This window comes from Alligator sinensis, unplaced genomic scaffold (genome assembly GCF_000455745.1).
Source record: "Alligator sinensis unplaced genomic scaffold, ASM45574v1 scaffold954_1, whole genome shotgun sequence".
Taxonomy (NCBI): domain Eukaryota; kingdom Metazoa; phylum Chordata; order Crocodylia; family Alligatoridae; genus Alligator; species Alligator sinensis.
Window position 1 is genome coordinate 1458611 of NW_005842228.1, and position 21947 is coordinate 1480557.

Here is a 21947-nt window from a genome sequence, read left to right on the forward strand (position 1 = left end):
GCTGGAAATGCCTTGTATTGGGTGCCACTTGCCGCTCTTCGAGGGACTCGGCCCAGGCACTGCAGTGTGGGCCCTGCCTGAGGGGTTCTTCAGCATGGGATGAAGCCAGCGGCGTGTTGGTGCCCTCGCCACTCCCTGCTTTTCCTCAGGCTATCGGTTTCTGGCCATGGCCCTGCTCCTGCTGCTGGAGCGATCTCAGGCCGGTTTCGGCCGTTTTGAAATTGGTTTATGTGCACTGAACTTCTGTTCTGTTACAGATTTAAACCAGCTTCTGATCACTTAAACCAGTTTATGTGTAACTTCTGTCCCTAGCCTGTGAGGCAGATCCCTCCATCCACTCCAGGCCACTACCTGCAATACTTCTTCTCTCCCCCTTCATACTTCTGCCACGAGGGACAGATGCAGATAGGAGCAAGCTGGAGACTCCAACAAGTGGAAACACCTGAATAAGCAGCCACAGAAAGAAACTTCAGCCATTCGCGGAGCTTACTTCAGTTCTGACTGGATTGTCTCTACCCTAGCCTGATTACTTGTTTACTTCAGCCATCTTTTTCTCTCCCCTTCTTCCTCAGTCTCTGCCATGATTTTGTTTCATGTCTACCTCCCAAGTCTTATCTCTTCTTCCCTGCCCAGTCCCCCTTCATTGCTTTTTCCTTCACTTTTCTTTCTGTGTATCTGATCCTTCTTTTATGAACCCCCACAATCCAAAACAGTTGAGCTAAAAGACTTTGGTGGCATCAATGCCACCAAAGCGACTGTGGCATTGATGCCTGCACAGTTGGATGGGTCAAAAATTGGCTGATGGGGCGCACCCAGAGAGTGGTGGTGCACAGGTTGTACTTGACCTGGCGGGATGTGAACAGTGGGGTCCCCCAGGGCTCGGTCCTGGGGCCTACACTGTTCAACATCTTCATCAGCGACTTGGACAAGGGGGTGGAAAACACGTTGTCCAAGTTTACCGATGACACCAAGATGTGGGGAGAGGTAGGCATGCTCAAAGGGAGAGAAAGGCTGCAATTAGACTTAGACAGACTACAGAGGTGGGCGGATGGTAATAGGATGGGATTCAATGTAGATAAATGCAGTGTGCTGCACCTGGGGAAAAGGAATCCACAGCATATATACAAGCTGGGGAGCTCCCCCCTTGTGAGCACAGAGACGGAAAGGGATCTTGGAGTCATTATTGACTCCAAGATGAACATGAGCCGCCAATGCCAGACCACAGCCAGCAAAGCCAACCACACCTTGTCATGCATCCAAAGATGCATCTTAAGCCAGTCCAGAGAGGTGATACTCCCCCTCTACATGACATTGGTCCGGCCTCAATTGGAGTACTTCATCCAGTTCTGGGCACCGCACTTTAAGAAGGATGTGGCCTGCCTTGAGAGGGTTCAGAGGAGGGCCACCCACTTGATTGGAGGGCAACAGGGCAGGCCCTACGAGGAGAGGCTGAGGGACCTGAACCTGTTCAGCCTCAGCAAACGGAGGCTGAGGGGAGATTTTGTGCTTGCCTACAAACTCGTTAGGGGAGATCAGCAGCAAATAGGAAGAGCCCTATTCTCCCCAGCAGCACCTGGGGTGACGAGGAACAATGGCCAGAAGCTGCTAGAGAATAGGTTCAGGTTAGAGATTAGGAGGCACTATTTCACTGTCAGGGTAGCTAGAATCTGGAACCAACTTCCTAGGGAAGTGGTCCTCACTCCTACCTTGGGTTAATTCAAAAAGAGGTTGGATGAATACCTGTCTGGGGTCATGTGATCCCAGCATGTGCTCCAACCAGTGGCGGGGGGGTAGACTAGATGATCTATTCAGGTCCCTTCTGACCCCTAACTACTATGAAACTATGAAACTGTTTGCTAGCAGCCCTTCTGGTGTGTTTTATTCCTTCTCCAGCAAGGAGTTGTTCACATCTATTTAGATTTGAAGGTCGCCAGAGCAGGGACTTCTTGTGTTCATATTGGTTGGCCTACAGGTCCCATTCAGAGTTTTCCCTCTGGGGACACTGAACTATTGAGGTGGAGTGCCAATATGAGGATGCTCATACAGTCTAATGGGTCTGGCAGCTCCAGATGCTTTCCCTGGTTAAAGTTCCTGCCTCTTTCTTAGCAAGAGAGCTAACAAATTCTATTTTTAGGTTGCCTAATGGCTTCCACTGTAAAAGATTCCTGTATTTTGATAAGATGCTCTATCACATCCATTGTTGGAGCAGGACAGTAAAATTCATCCTGCCAGAGGCCCTTTTGACGGGAGGAATGCGTTTTTGTCCTGTGACATTCTGTTCAGGTGCAACTAAATTGTAAACTGTTAAGCAATGCTTTTTCTCGCTGTGCCTTGTGTTTTTCAGGAAAAGGTTGATAGGGTGCCAAAGTAACTGAAAGATTGTGGCCCAAGGCTGCAGCAGCACATGCTGCATTGGGGATGCTTGGTAGCTGCTAGAACAGAGCTGAGGAGCATGGGGAAAGAACCCAGCTCACACACCCCTGCCAAACCACATCCATAGAGCAGGCACATGATCTCTGAGTCACATCTGTCCCTTGGGGGAATTAACATGTGGAGCAGGTATTCCCCATCTTCCTGGGAAGTGAGGGGACAAAGAAGACAGACTTCACTTTCTATATACACTTCTTGAACAGAGCACATAGCCCCAGCATGTTTCTTCCCTTTGGGAGCAGCATGTGGAACAGGGACGAGCAAGGGCTGAACTGGGCTGTTCCTGGCACCAGCATATAGATCCATTGACCCACTTCCTCACCCCAGGAAACAGCCTTTTCTTCCTTCCTCCAAATTATAATTGGTCCTAGAGTTTAGCATTGCTACACAGTTTGAAAGCACAGGGCTAAAGACCTGATGATTGAGGTATGATAGAGAGAGTATTACTGTTCCTTACAGGGGTGTTGGTTGTAATTGTGTTGGTCTAAGGACATAGGCAGTTCCTTACATTACATAAGACCATGCTTTACATTCCTTTTCCCTCTTAAAAATATCTAGGAAATTGCGTATTCAGTCTGTGCATCTGGATTCTGACAGTCTTTAATTACATATTCACATGCTATTTTTTGTCACAGCATTCTGCTTTATTCAGCACACAGGATAGTCCCACAAGGGGGTAGAATTATGGCTGCATGAACAACTTCAAATCTGGCATTTTTTAATTTTTCAGGGCTTTGTTTTTCCAACCTAAATATCGTTCTTTTATCAGAAGTCATTTTTTCATCTGTGCAATGTATGATAAATATCCAGTAAAATCTTGAAGATTGCAAAGTCCACTATCTGTCTCCCTTTCTTAGAAATACGATAACCTCTGAAATTCCTTGCACCTCTCTCCTTGTTCACGGCAACTTCTTTGGATTCCCTTGTGAGAGCAGTGGGAAGGATCAGTAATCTGGAGTGTAAAACATCTAACCTGTTCCAACATATATTCAAATTGATGAGGAAATTAATTTACCACAGGAGCCCAATACATTTTTCTCAGGAGCAATATTGCTTTTTTTTCAAAGCAAGCAAAATAACTATTCTTTATTTTTATCTACCTACATGTAGAGCTGTGAAAATTAATTATTTTTTGGTTCAGTGGCTGAACTAAAAACTCAAAACAAAAATTGATTTAGATTGACCAACAGTGAAAAAGTATCAAAATGAACACCCTCAAAAACATTTGTTTTAGGTCTAACAAAGCATTTTGTTTAATCCAAAGAGCAATGTTTTCTTTTATGTTCTTGCCAAAATTGGTCTCACACATATTTAGAAAACAAAAGTCAAAACCATTTTGTTTTTAACCATTTTGTTTTCAACCACTTGGTTGAAATTAAATGTTCTGTCTTCTCAATTCATTGTTTTCCTTTGGCTGATACTATTGAAGTGGAATGGTTTTGGTTACTTCAATCAGTGTTTTTCTGTAAATATACTAATTTGTCCTAACATTTCATTCAGCTTTATCTTTGTTCCATTTAAATGGTTTTAAAACTTGACTTAGCTGAACAGAGCTTTATTTTTTTGGTTTTGGTTTTTTAATAAAATAACACAAATTTATTTCATATAACTACAACTCATTGAATAGTTTCTTTACAACTTTCCAAAAATATTTACCTAAAATAAGAAATATTTTTATTAGAACTCTTATGGTGCAAGTTTTATAGAAAGCAGGGTAGATGTGCACCTTATATAGAGTAACCAAAGTAGATTTTGTTTGTGTGCGTGTGTATCACATATACATATATATGATACATGTATGTATATGTCTATATATCACAAGCTTTCATGAAATGAAGCATGCTTTACTAGATGCTGTGAGAGTTTTATGTCAAGCCTAACCAACAGCAACAGAAAAGATATTTTAAATGTTAAACTATGTGCCTAGGAGGTACTAGGATGGGGCTTGGAGGGGTCCCACCATAGCACCAGCAAAGTATGAAACAGCAAAACTGTTGGAAGCAGTGAACAGCTTGCTTAAAACTAGTCATCTCTCAGTAATGCATTTGAATTTTTACTGCTGTGAGGATGTCTCATTTTACGTTACTTGGATCTGTGCTGAAGTGTCAACCTCTCTTGTGGCAAAATACTATCTAGACCCTATACACAAATTCTAAGTGTTCTCCACTTGAGCCATGGTTATCATAGCTCAGTGAAACGCTGGAGGAGTTTCAGTCCATAGCTTATAAACTGGACTCGTGTTATTCCTGGCTGGTGAATGCCAGCAGGACAGCGCTGATTCATATATCAGTGGGGATTCTCAGGGATTCACTTCAGAAATTTAGGCTCCCAATTGTCTTTAGAAAACATTTTTCATATACCCTCTAGAATAGTATTTTGCCGCAAGAGAGGCTGACAGTTAAGCACAGATACAAGATTAAAAACTTTTTTTTAATGTGGCAAATATTTCCAGCTATGGATGTTTTAAAATGGGGGTTGTCAACCGGGGGTACACATACCCCTGAAGGTACATGGACTGGTCCTAGCGGGTACGTATGGGCGGGTGGGGACGGAGTGCTGCCGCCTCCCAGGAGCAGGGCTGGGCAGGACGAGGGCAGCAGCACCCCTCTGCGGGGCAGGGAACCATTGCAGCCACCACCACTGTCACACACCAGCCCAGTGAGCTTCCCCGCCCTGTAGAGGGGTACCGCTGCCCTCACCCCAGCCTGAGCTTCCCTGCCTGACCCTGGCCCTGCGCCTGGGAGGCGGCAGCAGTGCTCTGCCCCCACCTGGCCGCAAACCGTCCCTGCTGCCCTGCTCCATGTCCGGCTGCGTAACACCCCTCCCGCCCCCTGCTTGGCATCCAGCTGCATGCTTACCCCTTCCCCTGCTTGGCATCCAGCCACCGGGGCTACTTAGACTAAAAAAGTTGAAACCCCCTCTTTTAAAACTTAAAAAAAATGGTAGACAGGCTGAGAAGGCTGGCTGTAAGAGAGTAAATCAGATGGCATCTGGAGTTCCCAGCCTTTTTTCACTTCAGGCAATATAGTTTCATGTTTTAGTAAAGTATTTTCTCACAAACAACATGCACCTTTCCCTCAAAATAAACTCTGCCCCCCTGGGAAACAAAAGAGGTGCATGTATTATGTAGAGAAGGCAGACAAGGTTATTTGGGTAAATGTGATATCTTTAATTAGACCAACTGAATAGTTGGAAAAATTGTTCTCTGCAAACTTTTGGGCAGACACCTTTCTTCAGGCACAGGGAGAATCTGCTGATTAAGTAGAAAAACTGATTTTCTGCAAGGGGTTGGAAGCAGCCTGGTTTGATTCCTGTTGTAGAGTGCAGCAGCTGCAGTGTTACTGCTCAGGCAACTGGCAGTTGGCATAGTGGCTCATTTTTCTTTACTCTACAAATGTTAATGATGGCCTCTCCTTTTTTATGGTCTTGACTTCCACTAATCAAGCTAATCTTATGACAATTTTGCTATTTGCTAGCTACTCCTAGACTCTTTCACAGACTCTTTAACTCAGACTCTTTCGCTGTTTAGCACAGATTCTTAGTTTAGATCTTTTCAGAATCTTAGATCCACCCATGTAGACTAGTGTTTAGCAGCAGCTAGGCATTCAGATTTAGCTATGCAGGAAAGGAAGGGTGAGTCAGCTGAGGATTAGGCTCTGTCCCCAATATGCAACCATAGCTCTGGAAAAATCCTTTTTTCTTCATTCTGCCCTTCCAAAACAAGGCGTGTACCTTATTCTGGGGTGTCTCAAATGGGAGAAAATACAGTACATAGTTTGTACTAATACAGCTGACTAAACTCTTCCTGTCCATACACAAAGATCTTGATCGTGAGAATCTTTCTTAATTTTTTTTAATCAGCTGCTTTCTATGTTCCTGATTATGAAAGTTTTTTGACATACTTATTTTTCCTTCTAGCAGAAGTCATGTTCCTTTTTTTGAAGGATCTCAGAAGATAATACTAAATGACTACTCACTACCATTTTGACTCGAATGTAAGATGAGCCCTTTCCCCATTCAACATGGTAGGGGGAGCCCCTTGGATTCTCCTTCTTGGATTCAAGAACCAGGTGGGAGGGCAGGTGGCTGCTGTCATTCCAGTTCTGGCCATGGCCAGGGTTCAGGCTCAGGGTCAGAGCTGCAGCCTCTGCCACCTGCCTGTTTCATGCCACCTGTGCCTCTCCCATACCTGGACCCTCCTGCCACCTTTCCCTCTTCCCTCCCTACAACCCGTAATGGCACTTACCCTCAGTCACAACTCCAGATCTGGTGCTGACTCTGGTCCTGCTCCAGCTGGGGGGCAAAGAGTATATTGTGGTTCTGACCCCTGCCCAACTGGGGGGAAGGGGGAAGGCACCAGAGGAGGAAGTGGTGGGGGGGGGACAGGCAACAGCAGGGGGGAAGGTGCAGGAGGGCAAGGGACACGGGTCAGACTCTCTGCCCCCTCTGCTGCTGCTTTTCTTCTTGCTGCTGCTTTCCCCACTGCAGTGGTGGGAGGAACAAATTTAAGATGACCCTCAATAATTAGGTGTTATATATGAAAAATTGTAACAAATTTATAAGTTTTATCTGAATAATGTATAAATCTAATTTATAAATTTCCATATATCAGTCTAATAATTGGGGTCATCTTAAATTCAAAGTTGTCTTGGATTTGGGTAAATATAGTATTGGACAAATTCTTAGAAGAAAGGGGCACGGGAGTTAGGGATACAACATCTGAATTTGAACTTCCTAGACTTTAAATGCTGGAGGCTGCAAGAAAAAACCCTTGTCAGACCCTGTTCACTCTCTCTTTCAGTATCCACTCTCTACCACTGTGTGACCCAGGATCCTGGGCAAGATGGACTTATGCTCTGACCTAGTAAATTGTAGTTCTTATGCTCTTATAACTTTTTCAAATTTCATATCATTCTGTCCGTTTCTCTTCTCTTGAGAAGCTCCATAACTTTGTTATAATTTTCCACTAGGGATAATGAAAACTTTAATGTTCCAATCACCTTCCTTCTAACTTTAGAAGAGAAAGCAATGTTATTCAGGGATTGAACAGGAACCTTATATTCCATGTTAAAAAATTATTCAATATAGGCTGTATTCAGTGACTGTTTCAGACCTGCATAGGATTTTTTCCATTTTTTAGCTTCTGTGAAACAACCTTTTGCTGTTCTGGCATTCACTTCAAATCTCTGTTAATATTGCCTAAATTTATTGACTCAGTGTGTGTGCTGCAAGGCTTATCCATTTTCCCAAGCTTTTGTTGAGGTGGTGTGTGAAGGGCTGGGAGGTGGTGGGAGGAAGAAGTTAAATGTTATTGGGTAATGAGTTTGCTTTAACCAGGGATCTAGTTCTGTTTTTTATTTTCAGCTTTTGTGTATATCTTTTTGTACAGGAAACTAGAGCTGTATGTACTTTTATGAGTGTGTGAATTAATACATGAAAACAATTAACTTCCATTTGGGTTCTCCTGATATACAGTGACCTCAGCTCAGTTGCACAGAGTACAAGTCAGCACAGACTTTGGCCCAGAATGTTTAAACTGTTTTTCCTTGCTTCTTCTCTCCCCCCACCCCATCTTTAATCTTCAGTGCATGCATAGTATGTTATTGCTGTGTAGATATGGTAAGACTTAAAAATAAATCCTGTTTATAATACAGAAGTTTCAGGGTATAGATTTTTGAGGTTGCTCTTGATTTGATTTTTGTAATTACTGTCTAGTGTGCAGTATATTCACCCATCCACTTTACTTGTAGGTATCATTTTTCATCCTAAAGCACTTTTCAAGCTATGGTATATGCTTACAGTCCCATTGAAATACAGCCAGTCAATGCACTGTATGGTTCTTAACATACAATGCTCTATATAAACACAAGCAAATTAACTCAGGCAGGAAGAAATTCTGGTAAAGGCACTAGCTCAGATCCCTCTTTTAGTGCTATAGCAGGGGCATAGACATTGGGAAGTCAGGAGACACAACTGCCACCATTTACTCAGGGGCTGTTGATCACCCCCATGTTAAACCAGTGTTCCCACTATTAGGCGTATCTTCTTCTGCACTAGGGCACTGCCACCCCCATCTGGCCCACCCTTACATAGACGGAGGGACTGCCTCAGGCTTTTGCTCCACATCTATAAAAATCTACTATTGGGCATGTCATATAATATCTAGGGAGAGGTGATATGGAGTTTAGGATCTCATCTTAGAAAGACATGCAGTAAACTGTATATAATTTGATTCACATAGCATGGGATTATGAAGTGCTAGGTCAGCCCCACTGAGCTTTGAAACTGGGATTGCAGGGAGCCTAGGCATTTCAAAACTAGAGACTTAGCCCATAAACCTGATTTCTTCAACTGTATATAGAGTTCAGAAGGCTGGACAGACAGCCATGTTTCCCATTAAATTTTAGCTGTGTCCTGGCTCCAATTCTTCTCTCAATAGATGCAAGATAATATTTTAGTGCTTTCAGCCTAGGGAATATCTCTACATTTTTATACTACACTGGCAACCTGGATGGGAAACCTTTCATCATATCTTTTTATTCAGTTTATTTTAACCAGAGGAACTATGTTTCCCCTATATCTTCCCTTGTTGCCAATCCTGAATACCCCACAGAATGAAAACAATAATTAACTGTGATAAAATGGACATCATTCCTACTCACGTGGAAAGCCTGTACGCACCATCTGATGTCTAGTTTTCATTTTTCTTGAGAGAAGCTGAATGTGTCAGTGTAGAAGAGGCCAAGCCATCCATGTCTGCAGAGTGCTGGATGGGACAGATGGAGAGAGGTGTACACAGAAAAGCTTTGCTGCTTGGGGGTGTTCCAGCCCTATCCTCAGGATGACCTCTGTACCCTGCCGCTCCTCCTCTCCATTGTCACAGCATTGTGGGAAGAGTGGGGGGAGGGTGACTGACTGCACCACAGATTTTTGCCTGTGGTTTTTGCCTTTAGGAATGTAAGCAAAAGATTAGCAGAGGAATGAAATCTCCTGCTGGTCCAAGTTACATTTAAACAGCGCTCAATTACAGGTATTCTCCATGGAACTTCAAAGTGTTTTATAGTGCTGTGAGGAAGTTTTGCAGGAAGGCCTTGGGATGTTACTTGTAGACAAAAGGAAAAGACAACAAATAAATTACTGGAAACATCAGGGTTTACATTGGGAGGGTTCTGGTGGCTTCCTGTAAGTGAAGCATGAATCATCAGATTTCATTTAGGATACTCACAGCCTTGTATGTCCAATTTGAGGGCTTTAAACTGGGGTGCCCATTTGCTACAAATAATCATTTGTCCTTTAAATTCAGTAATTGAATTGCTACTTGCATACTTTTGCCACTTTCTCCCACCCCAAGAAGGTTCCTTTGGAGACTTGACTTCCCTCTGCCACCTGCCTGTGGCTTTACTCTTCACTTATAGTAGCTTCACAGAGTCCATGTCATAAAACTATCCCTTTGGCTAAGGAGAGCTGGATTCTGCTCCCTCAGGAACCATCAGTATTATGAGAGTAACTTGCTACAGAACAGCGTTGAATTGCGCCTTTCAGCCCTACTGGCAGACATACCTTTCCCTGTAGTGCTGTCAGTGCCAAAAAGAAGGAACCAGCCTGGTATTTGTGCTGAGATTAGCATAAAATTTCTTTGAATTGCCACAGACCTAACCTGCTTATGCCTGGAACAGAATACTTTATGAACATGACAAATTGCAAGTTTTACAAAGTCTAATAAAGACTGAACTTATTTTCTGGAGGGGCAAGAAAAAAAGAGGAATTACAATACTAATAACCAAAAGTTTTTTAAACAATCATGAGTCAGTCTCCCTCTCCCAAATGATGCGGTTTCCTTTATAAATTATGATATTGTTTTTTCATCTGTGTTTTGATTTTTTTGGATCAACACATATGTGTTCAGAGAGGTGATTTTGGCCCCAGCTGCTGGACCTTTCAGATCTGCACCCAACTCTTTTACCTGCGTCCAACATCCATGTCAGCTGTGCCCCCTCCAGCCTCATCTTTGCTCCTTCTACAGTTCTCAATACCCCGTTCCCTCCCTACCCTGTTCTTTCCTTAGCCTGATGGAGCAGCTGCAGTAGAGTCTTCACCTGTATCCAGGTAGGGTGGGAGCAGCTTCAAGAGTGCATTATCCATCGCTTTATCCCCTTCTCAGGCTGAGTGCTAGCAGGAGGGGGTGCAGAAAGGCTATTCCATTGCTCCCAAAATGGAAAGAGGAAGCAGTGCCATTTGGAGCTGCTGAGCATTTTCTGACACCCCTGCCACTTCTTCTTGTAGGAATCATGTCAGGTTGCCAAGAGGAGGGCGAAAAGAGCTTTGCCTGCTTCTTTTAGCATTTCCAATTGTTTGTTCTACCTCAAGAGGCAGGCAAGTTGGGCAGTCAGAAGGGTTTCCCTCCCACTCTCTCCCCTGGCAGCACTAAAATTTGCTAGAGGATTATTGGAGCTTCTCATGTCATTGAACAGCTGGCTCCAGCCCCAGCCAGGATTCCATTGCTCACTTGCAGAGAAAACCCCATAAAAGCTAGCAACACTGGTATTGTATCTTTGTTTATTTTTTATGTTTTAGGGCTATTATGTTAATATGGACATGATGAATTCTAACGAACAATAATAGGAGGGGGGGAAATATAGGGTAAAAGGAAGCTTTCAGAACTGTACAATGCCAATTTCTGTTAATAGTCTGTGCCCAAAATCTTAAAGGCATTTTACCAGTGGCAAACAAAAAAGAGAGATACGTTATACTTTTTAAAACTGCAAACTCTTTTGAGTAGGGACAATGATTTTATCTAGAACAGCGGTGCAAACTTTTTGCTCTGTAGGCTGCATGGGTGGTTCCTGGTCCCTCTGCGGACTGGATCCAACTGGTGGGCCTGAATTTGTGTGCCACAGGGCAGGTGTGGTGGCCCCAATCCAGCCATGCAGAGGGAAAGGGATGTGGCCCAGGCCTGATTTGGCTACTCAGGGAAAGGGGGGGGCATGGGAAGGGACCATGAGCCAGTGTCAATCTGGCTGCACGGGGCTTTGGAATTTGGCAGGAGGGTAGAGGTGGTGATGTTAATTGCCACTGCTCCTTGCCACCAGATTGCTGACCTGTGGGAAACCCTGTGGGCCAGGTGCCATGGCTCCACTAGCCGAATTTAGTCTGTAGGCTGGGGGTTGAGTTGACCATTTCTGGTCTAGGAAGTCCTTGCATCATTTAGGCGAGTGCTACAGTCATCAATGTTTCAGTTATTCAAATACTCTAGTCACAAAAGACAGAACTGTCTCTTTTATTCTCTTAGCACTCAAAACAGTCATGACCGGATTTTAATCAAACTTCCTCGTAAAAAAGATCATATCAAAGAATCTTTAGGAAGCTAAGAGCCTTGCAATGCAAGATTTTATATTGGAAACTGATTTGTATTTGTGGTAGTAATTCCCTTGTGCCAGCTGTAAGACTTTAGTAAAGCAGATATTTAAATCCCATTGAAGTCATTGGGAATTTCCCCATCTAATTTATTTTAAGGATGTGTGTACATACAGTGCTTTGCTGCTTCAGGAGCCTGATCAGTATACACAGACTACTGAGGCCATCAAAATGATTCCTGTTGGCTTAAAACTGGGCATTGGATCAAGTCTGCAGTGCATCAGAGCAGGTTTATCTCAAGCAAAGCCCATTTTTACTCTGATGTTTACAATACCGTAAGCTTGTAGAACAATGTAGCATCTATGTTCTTTTTAAAATGTATTTACTGCATTGAAGCCAATCATGCTTCCTTTATGTGAAAAAAATCTATTGACTACTGTTGGTCTACTTGCATGCAATTAAGATTTGTACCTTAGGCTTTAGAATACTTCAGCAATAATAGCCAATCTAAGAATGATTTGAATGGGTTTTTACAATGTTACAGGTTTATAGTATGTGAAATAAAGATTTAGAAATTGCTATACAAATAGTGTAACCTTAGGCTAATTATTTGATACCGAATGATAGCTAAGAGTCCTGTTGCCATTGTAATACATGGTAGCTATAACCTTTTTTAGTTTATTGTATGAATTTTTTTTAAAAGTATCGTGGGATACCCTTACTGATTTGAATGTTCCAAGTTGTAATCAATTCAGGCAAAGTTTAAGATTTGAGAGACATTCTAGTTTTAATAAAATAATAGCATTTTTTCAGTGTTAGTATAATACATTTCTGTTGGGTTTTTTTGCCCTGTTTATCAGTAACTCATTTAATCAAAATAAGAGTATTTTTGTCTTTCACAAGTGGTGTTCTTAATTTGATTATAGTTAATTATATTCACTGAATGATCCTGATAATATTTTTAAAAGCTTCTCATTATATCACTTACCCTCACTTTTATTCCTTATTCACTATTCTCCACACTACATTTTTCCAAGCCCTTAACGTAAAGGAACAATGACTTGTTTTGTTCAAAGCATTTAGTGACATTTTAAAGTATTTTAAATTGTTTCTTAAAGTTAGGGTTGAAATTTTGTGTTTGCTGGCAACATGGTTCATGAGCTGCTCCCAGCAGTCCTTAGTCTACCTCTAGCAAGCTTGTCCAATACAGTTTTGCTTTTCTATCTCAATCCCTGGAGATCACATAGATGGTCAGGCTTTGAACAAAGAATGTCCATTATCCAAACTCATCAGTGAGCTGTAGAAGTAAATTCTCTGTTGACTTACCTAGTACGTATAAGATGAATAAAGATAAAGTGGTAGAGACTTTCTCCAATAGGTAAGAGATTTAGCAAAAACCATAGAAGTCAGTGAGACTCATGCTTCTAAATTCCTTGGCCACTTCAGAAAGTCTCTCCTTAGTTTTAAGTGATATTCTTAAACATACAGATCTATCTAGTACCTAGAGAAATAAATCCTATGACTTGTGCTCTAAATCCTTATCCTCTTTTGAAAATCTCTGCCCATGTCTTTTCTATCGTTCTAAATTATCCAACAGTTTAAACCTGGACCTATAATGTGTTATTTACATTTATTTATCTGGACCTGTAATTTTAATTATAATTATTGTTATTTACTAATTTTTGGGCTGTAGAAGGTTTAATTGAGAATGGAATCACCACAGAAAGGAGAATGGCTTATGGCAAATAATATTGCTGTACAAAGAACATCATATGAAAACAAATATTAATAAGGATATGTAAGGGCAACTGAGTTCTAAATTAGCTTGTTTTCTCTCTTTTAGAAACCTCACCTTGAAATGTGAAAAATTATCTGCAGAGGAGTTGAATAGCTAAATACTGGAACAACAGCTGATTTTTTATTTGTTTCTTCCAACATGACCAGTCCCCAGTAAGTACCATTTCAGATGCTTTTATAAATGTAATGAGTCAAATCCTAATGTGAAAAACTTCCATGGTGCTAAAGTGTGATGCCAAGGAGGTTGTGTCAGTATTTCTGGGAAGATAATTTAACCCTTTGAGTAAGGGTTGAAAAAATGGGTCAGTTGTCTGCAGACCCCAATTAGCAGGGATCCTGGTTTTCCCTGATTTAAAAAAATCACAAATTCTCTGATGAAAAATCGCAGATTCTCTTACTGGTGCCTCACTACCCCAACCCCTGGACGAGGCACCCACAGACCTGTCCCACTCTCTGCTGGGGCCCTGCAGCCGTGCATTGCAGCCTTGGTCCCCAAGCCCCATGCACTGCCCAGCTGGGCAGCAATCCCAGCTCCAGCCTTGCCCAACTCCCTCCCTCCCTATGGGGGCCTCAATCCCCCACCTCCACTTACCTGCAGGAGCTGCTCTCAAGGCTGCCTGGCAGCCATGTGTATGTACATGCACCACCTTCTAGTTTCAGCCTGCAAGGGCCTGGTTGCAGTGGGAGGAGTACAATCAGGAAGGGGGTGCCATGTGCACTTGCACACACGCACATGCACATGGCAGCTGGGCAGCATGAAAGCAGCTCCCACGGCTACATGCAGGTAAGTCTTGGTGTGGGGGGACTGAGGCCCCCATAGTGAGGGTGGGAGGGAGTTGGGCATGGCTGAGCTTACTGTGGTTACTGTGCATTTAATTTAGTACTTGTATAATCAAATAATAAATATGCAGTAAGCAGAGTTACTGTGCTGTAGCATCAGCAAATGGCTTTTTAGTGATGCTACTGCACAGTAGCCTAATAATACTGGGCAGTTGGGGTGTGCAAAATGGGCCGTATTCAATTTGGATTCGGCCTGATTCGAGGGACAGTGATTCAATTCGTTGATTCAGATCACTGTCCTGATTCGATTCAGCCAGATCCGAATCTGAAGATTCATTGCTGATTTGGAGAATCAGAGATTCGGTCATAGACAGTTTTTTCTACAAACCTCGTGGCTCTTGAATGCTGCAATGGTAGGGAAGATGCAGCATCCCACAGAAGCATAGGGGGGCACCCCGCATACTCAGCGGTGAACCTGGAAGTGGACCAGAAGTGCTTCCAGTCCACTTCCAGGTCTGCTGCCAAGCACGCTGGGGAGCACCCCAGCTCAGCAATCGGCTGTGGGGGGACCCCGGGTGCCCCCCCCCAGACCACGGAGGCACCAGTCGCTGGGAGGCACCAGTCACCGAGCCAGGAGTGGGGTCTGCCTGGTACCTTGAGGTATGTCGAAAAAACATAGAAAGCTGTGTCTGTGTCCAAATTGTTGAATCTCTCCAAATCGATTTGGAGGGTTCTGATTTGATTTGGAGAAATTAAAGGGTCTCCTAATTTGATTTGTATTCAGAGATTCCACTGCTGAAACGGGCCGAATCTCTGCTGAATTTTATCAGCAACCGAAGCTTCACACAGCCCTACTGGGCAGTAGTGTATTAACAATGTTTGTACTGCGATGAGCTGCTGCGCGGTATTATTAGGCTACTGCGTAGTCAGTGTCTTGTGTAGACATGGCCAGGGGAAGTCAAATGGAAAGAAGACATGTTTGCTGAAAATGGAAAGAATTCCTGCTAGTACTTGACTTGCAATCCCTCTTCTCCTAACAAAGCTACTTCTCTAACAGTATAGTATATCATACAGTTGCTTAGAGGAAAGATATTTCCAAGTAACTGGTAATATCTTACTTAGAGGTGCAGAGTTATAAAATAAGTAATTGGCAATATCTTGCTTTCCTCTAAGTAAGTATTATCTTATAATAGATGTAACGTATAGGTGTGAAGTTCCCATTGATTTTACTTGGGGTAAAGGAAAATATATACCCAGTTTTATAAGTTCTCCATATATGTTTAGGTGGGAAGAAATTGACCGGGCTTCTTTTGAGAGAGAGAGAAAGAGATAATATTTTTTCCTTTGTTCTTCCTTTATAGTGTTCCTTGAAGGTCAAATAACATGCCATTCTTTTTTTCTAATTGGGTATGGCTAGAGATGTCTGTTTTTTAAAACAATTTTTAGACTGACAAGACCTAGTAAAGGGAAGATATAATTTATATATTAACTAACAATGATTTCTCTACTAGTCAGTAGAAAACTTAACCATTGATCACTGACCTGAGCTCAGAAAGGTGAGTTTTTAATTGATGTAGATACATGCATTCTTTGCATTGATTGCTGTACTGTTCTGAAGGTGTACCTTGCTATACAGTTCATAATTTGTTTTTCAGTATGTTTGCATTAATGTATCAGTTCATGTTTTATGTTCACAAACAACCTTAGCCCCTCTGCGTCACATTTTTTGTCCTTTTGTGATTGTGAAGTTTCTGTTAACTTCATTGACAAGACATGGTAGATTTTGGCCTCACATAACACTTTTCCATAGGAATTGTCAAAAACGATGTCTGTAAACTAGCAATGAAGCTTTGTTGTATGTACATTTTTAGTGTTGCTACTTGTGGAAGTTTCCTGTTCCTCAGTGCTTATGTTTTTGCATTGCTTATTTATTTTTAGGCCCGCAATAGAAGGTGGAATTTCAGAAGTTGAGATAATCTCGCAACAAGTAGAAGAGGAGACCAAAAGTATAGCTCCTGTGCAACTTGTTAACTTTGCTTATCGAGATTTACCACTAGCTGCACTCGATCTATCTGTGGCAGGGTCCCAGCTCTTGTCAAATTTGGATGAGGAGTACCAAAGAGAAGGGTAAGTGCAAAGTATGTAAATGTAACTTACAGATATATCTGAAAGGTTTTTCATGGCTTACATAACAGAAAATCATGTGCTAGAGAAGGGCAGCTAAAGTCTTATTGAAGTCCTTTATGAAGGCAGTAATAGAATACACTCCGAGAGCCACTCTTATTAAAGCATCCGAAACATTATGTGTATCAGTGTCCCTGCACTGGTGGTAGGGGTGCTTTAACTAAAGCTAGTCAAACAAGCTTTAGTTAAAGCGCCCCCAATGCCATTTCTCAGTGCAGGGATGCTGATACACATGATGCTGGAGTCTGCTGCAGCGTGGTAATTACTAGGGCTGCAGGAAGCTTCAGTCCCTGATTCAGTTCGGCAGAGATTCAGCCCGATTCGGTGGCCGAATCTCCAAATCCAAATCAAATCAGAGGACCCTTTAATCTCTCCGAATCGAGTTGGAACCCTCCAAAACGATTCGGAGAGATTCGGACATTCGGACATAGAGACAGCTTTAAATGTTTTTTCTATATACCTTGAGGTACCAGTGCAGCTCATGAATGCTGTGATGCTGGGGCGCATGGAGCATCCAACAGAAGCACGGGGAGCTCCCCAGCGTGCTCAGCAGCAGACCTGGAAGTGACCAGAAGCACTTCTGGTCCACTTCCAGGTCTGCCAGGGAGTGCCCGGGGGCCCCCCTGCAGCCCCTCAGCTCAGTGACTGGTGCCTCCTCAGTCTGTGAGGGGCCCCCCAGTGCACTCTCTGGCAGTCCCAGAAGTGGACCGGAAGTACTTCTGGTCCACTTCTGGGTTCACTGCCGAGCACGTGGAGGGCCCTCCCACCCTCCATCTGACCCAGCATCTCAGCATTCACGAGCTGCACTGGTACCTCAAGGTATGTAGAAAAAACATTTAAAGCTGTGTCTGTGGCTGAATTGCTGATTCTCCGAATCAGCATCAAATCTTCAGATTCGGATTCAGCTGAAGTGAATCAGGGACAGTGTCTCTGATTTGGGCCGAATCCGAGTTGAATAGAGCCCGCTTCGCACACCCTTAGTCATTACCACATTCCAGCAGACTTGATTAATCAAGTCTGCTCTGACGTGCTATAATTTCAGTGCATTGGAGCAGCCTTGCTGCACGTGTATAGTTGCCCAAAGTGATTTGGGGCTGCCATTTAAATACAGTGCATGCTAGAAAGCTGCTGTCAGAGAGAGAACCCTGAATTAAATTTCTGACTTTTGACCCAGGCCCCTAAAATAGGCAAACAGGCCACTCCAGAAGGTTTTAGAAAAGCATTTCAGGCCAGGGTGAGACAAAGGCGTCAGTGGCTGTGATTTGTCCATGTTTTTGTATATTTCCAGACCTGATGATAACAACTGTGCACTGCAATTTCTTGTTGCTAGCACAGAAGAATTTGCTCCAGGTTGACTGTTGTATAAGCCCATTGCCAGTCAGAATACATATGTAAGAAAACATTTTCTGAAAGAACATGTTCCAGTCCTGCACACATTTACACATCAGTTCAAATAAGACATATTTGTTGGAAAATATATTTGGAAATGAAAGAATTTATAAAACTTACTAAACATACTTTTGTGCGGGCCCTCTCCCAATCCCACCTGGGTCGCCATGTGTGAGTTCTCTCCTGATCCCATCCTTGTTGCCATGTGCAAGCCGGGGGCGAGCCGGGCCCGTCTTTGCGCACGCGGGCTGTGGCCAGCAGCCCAGGCACGCGGGGTCAGAGAGGACCGGTGGCAAGCTAGAATTAGTCACAGACGCGTAATGGTTGATTTAAAGATTGTTTACTTACACCAAAGATGGTCGTGGTGTAGGCTGGACAGTTTCCAGGTTCAGCTCCGCTTAAATCCTCGTTAGAGGACTACGACAATTCATTCTTTGCCCCGGAGTTATTGAAGTTCCGCGGGTTCGGTAGTTTCTTTGCCCCGGAGTTATTGAAGCTCCGCGGGTTCGGTAGTTTCTTTGCCCCAGAGTTATTGAAACTCCACGGGTTCGGTAGTTTCTCGTACAGGAAGGGATACGTCTAGGAATTTATCGGTGACGGGGAGAGGCTAGAGGCTGTTCGTTCTTTTCCCCGGAGTTGTTGAAGCTCCGCGGGTTCGGTTATCAGGCCTCTATTGCCTTTTAAGAAAAGCGTTGGGTCCGTAAGGATCCGCAGCGCTTAGAGATCTTCACGCTCTCCCTCTCAAACTCCAATTGCTCTCTCTCCAACTTGGGCGGAAACCACCCAAGCTCTTTATACGGCTAGCAAGCCAATCGCTAGCTGCCACGTGTGCATGTATTAGAATCGGCCAATAATGTGGCACAAATTAGAATACAAATGGCGGGAACTCTTTGCACCGAGCATTTCCTAGATGCAAAAGAAATGCACCATGCAAAGAAAGCTACAGATTGGCGGGAAAATCTCCCTTGCACCGGGGGTTTCCTCTGCAGCAGAAAATTCCACCGTGCAAAGAAGCTGCAATTTAGCGGGAAAATAATTTAGCAGTGCCGAAGCGCACACAAACAAAAAATCACAACTTTGGGTTGTGACAACTTTTTAATCATGAGATCAAAAAAATTAATATTAAATAAATCAATATGAGAACTGCAAAGCATTCTACTTGAATAAGTAGTTGTTTGTAAGTACTTACTTTTTAATAATTTACTGCCTCTAAAGGCAGACATTACCTGCACTGACTAAGTCCACATAGAAAGTTCTTAGACACACAGTGCAACATCTGTTAGGCCCATTTTGGCCTGCTGACTTTGATAAGGAACAGTTAGAAAATAAAAATTACAGAGTTACGTAAAAAAAATTGATGCATACTTACTGAATAATCAAAGTTAATTGCATATTTGTTACAAAACAAAGTATATTATTGTACAGTTGTTGCACAGTGACTCACTTGGAAAGTGACTCCCTCAAAATATGAATCTCTATAAGAATAATGTTACCTGTGATAAGGGGAATAATAGCATCAGATTATATAGGCACTGTTGTTCATTTCTGTTCCACTGTGTCACATCAAATGTATATAGCTCCTCATACAGTAAGATCAATGTAAGAACACTTCACAATAACTCATCCTGAGTCTTCAAAATGAAGCCATAAAGGAACTTATATCAGCCTCATACTATTACCAGTTAAATGTGTTTTAACCTACACTTTGAAATCAGCAATGAGACATGCTTAATTTTCATTCTGCAGGTATTCCATGTTGCAGTTAGGAAACAGAATTGGGCTGGGGGACTGCGGGGGACTCTTGCCATTAATTTAATTCCAAATCTGCAGTTCTGTTACAATGGCAACTTTTAGCTTGCTTGCAGCTTGGACATTGAACCAGCCCTAGTTCTCACCTGGGGGAATCCCATGCTCCCTGAAATTCCTTTCAGTTTTCTTTTCCTCCTCAGTGGTCAGCTGCTCAGCCAAACCTCTTTGCTGCAGAGCTCTTTTAAGAAAAAATCCAAACCCGACTTCAGATTTCTGATTGAAATTTGGGCCTAATATTTTGCTGCTATGTCTTGAGGCAGCATTTGCCTTCTAGAGAGACTGTTTTCACCATAGTTCCCTTTCTGCTTCTGAGGCATTTGCAGTGGTGAGTGCCCCTGGAGGCTTCAGGAAAAGCAGGCTGTGTCTGTTGCTTCACCTTCTTCCTTAGTTCTGTTGGCAGAGTGTAGTATCCTTCTTACAGCCCAAACTGGGCATGGTTGCCTTAGTCTCCCCTTCCCTATAGAGGAGGGGAAGTGGGCAGAGTTGGAATAGTGGGCTGTAGAGGCAAAGAGCTCTTCCTATTCTGGATTCATTAAAGACATAACATCAGAAGAATCATGCTCCAAATGGAAAAGCATGCTGAAAGTCCTTATAGGATGCACCAGCAGCCATGCACCTGACTGCAGAACCCAGTCACTTGCTCCCTCACCTGCTCCCTTTCCCTTCAGTCTGCAGATAAAGGGTTCAGGAGACAGCATAGCCAGAGAGTACATCAGGGTGCCTCTGGGCCCATGTCCCTCGGTTTGAGAAGCCACCTTTACAGCAGATGTTCTAGTCTTCCTTATTGATATCTCCAGCTGATACCTCCAGGGAAAGCACAGATCCATATGGCTCACATTGATTCCATGCACAAAAGATAAGAGGTAGTGAGTAGCAATGATACTGCTTGTGTTTTTCTGGCTGAGATGTCTTTGGACCTCCTGATGACTCTATATCATACAGGTTATTTAAAAGCAAGCCCCCATCCAGTATTAGGCAGGTTCAAAACAGGTACCTGATTAAATTATTCTCATTATTGTAAACTACAAAAAGAAGTTAGGAACTAGAACTTTCTCTGCTGAGTGCTGCAAAGTCCATATTTAACTGCCATGCTAAGCAAGTGAAACATGACCTAGCGTTTCTCCAAGAGAGCTGGTTTGCAAGTCCAAGCAAAAAGTTCAAGTCTCTGCATGTTATCAGTCTAAAAGTGATTGCCTGTCAAATGCAAATATAACGCGGAATAGTCACAGCAGGGATGATCACCTACCAACAGTCAATGTAGGGCTGGTGAAAGAACAGCTAGAGAGGCTGGATATCTATTAGGGCCGTGCAAAACAGCATCATTCCGCTTCGACTTCCATTTCGATGTTTTGACAGAACAGTGTTTCGTTTCAAGTTTTGTTTAGATTTGAAAGCACTGTTCCATTTCCTGGGGTGGGGGCGGGTCCCTGCACGAGTTGATTTGCCCTGGGCCCCATACCCTTCTCCAATCGGCTTTGGTGCGGAGCCCAGGGCAAATCAGCTTGTGCGGGGACCCCTGCCTCCCATCACCGGGCTGCTTTGAAATTCAAAACATTTCGAAAGTTTTGAAACATTTTGACTGGCCTCATTTAATTTCAAAGCTATTTTGAAGCCCTTCGTTTCATTTCGATTTCACTTTCGAACTCAAAACGAGTCAAAACAGCGTTGAAATGAAACAGCCGACAAAGCTTCACACAGGCCTGATATCTATGTTAAGGAAAACTACACATCCCTGCAAGCCGATATTGGCGACCAGGGTGGATGGCTGGAGACCCTCTGGGTTAAAATCTGTGGGGAACACAGCACAGGGGACACAATGGTGGGAGTCTATTACAGACCTCCCACTCAAAGTCCTGAGCTTGACCAGGAGTTTGCCCAGGAACTGGCTGAGGCAGCTTGCTCCAGGACCATGGTTGTCATGGGTGACTTCAATTACCCGGACATCTCGTGGGAGGATCGCTCAGCAAAATCTGAGCGGTCGCAGAGCTTCCTCTCGTGCGTGGATGACCTCTACCTGACTCAAGAAGTCTATGGGCCAACGAGAGGCAAAGCACTGCTCGACCTGGTACTGGCTACTGGGGATGACCTAGTCGGCGACCTAGTGATCGATGGGAAGCGGGGTGACAGCGACCACGAGCTGATCACCTTCCCCACCGGCCGAAAAGCTGGCAAGTCAGTCAGCAACGCGCAAGTCCTTGACTTCA

At 43.4% G+C, this 21947-nt stretch overlaps 2 protein-coding genes across 5 annotated transcripts in view; one reads left to right on the plus strand and one right to left on the minus strand.

Moving 5' to 3' along the window:
- The window catches only part of NRG4 (neuregulin 4), a 103396-nt gene extending 94104 nt beyond the window's left edge, over positions 1 to 9292 (minus strand). For 2 of the 3 annotated variants that reach the window (XM_006027222.3, XM_025208395.1), the window contains exon 1: positions 9093 to 9292. The gene's annotated coding sequence lies outside the window, so the exon portion shown is untranslated. The remainder of the gene's footprint in view (positions 1 to 9092) is intronic. The other variant, XM_025208396.1, reaches the window with a different exon arrangement.
- TMEM266 (transmembrane protein 266) overlaps positions 1 to 21947 on the plus strand; it is a 129126-nt gene that overhangs the window by 10515 nt on the left and 96664 nt on the right. For both annotated transcript variants that reach the window (XM_025208393.1, XM_006027223.2), the window contains exons 2-3: positions 13628 to 13734; positions 16300 to 16488. In XM_025208393.1, coding sequence (XP_025064178.1) covers positions 13721 to 13734; positions 16300 to 16488 — 203 coding nt within the window. In that variant the 5' untranslated portion in view covers positions 13628 to 13720. The remainder of the gene's footprint in view (positions 1 to 13627; positions 13735 to 16299; positions 16489 to 21947) is intronic.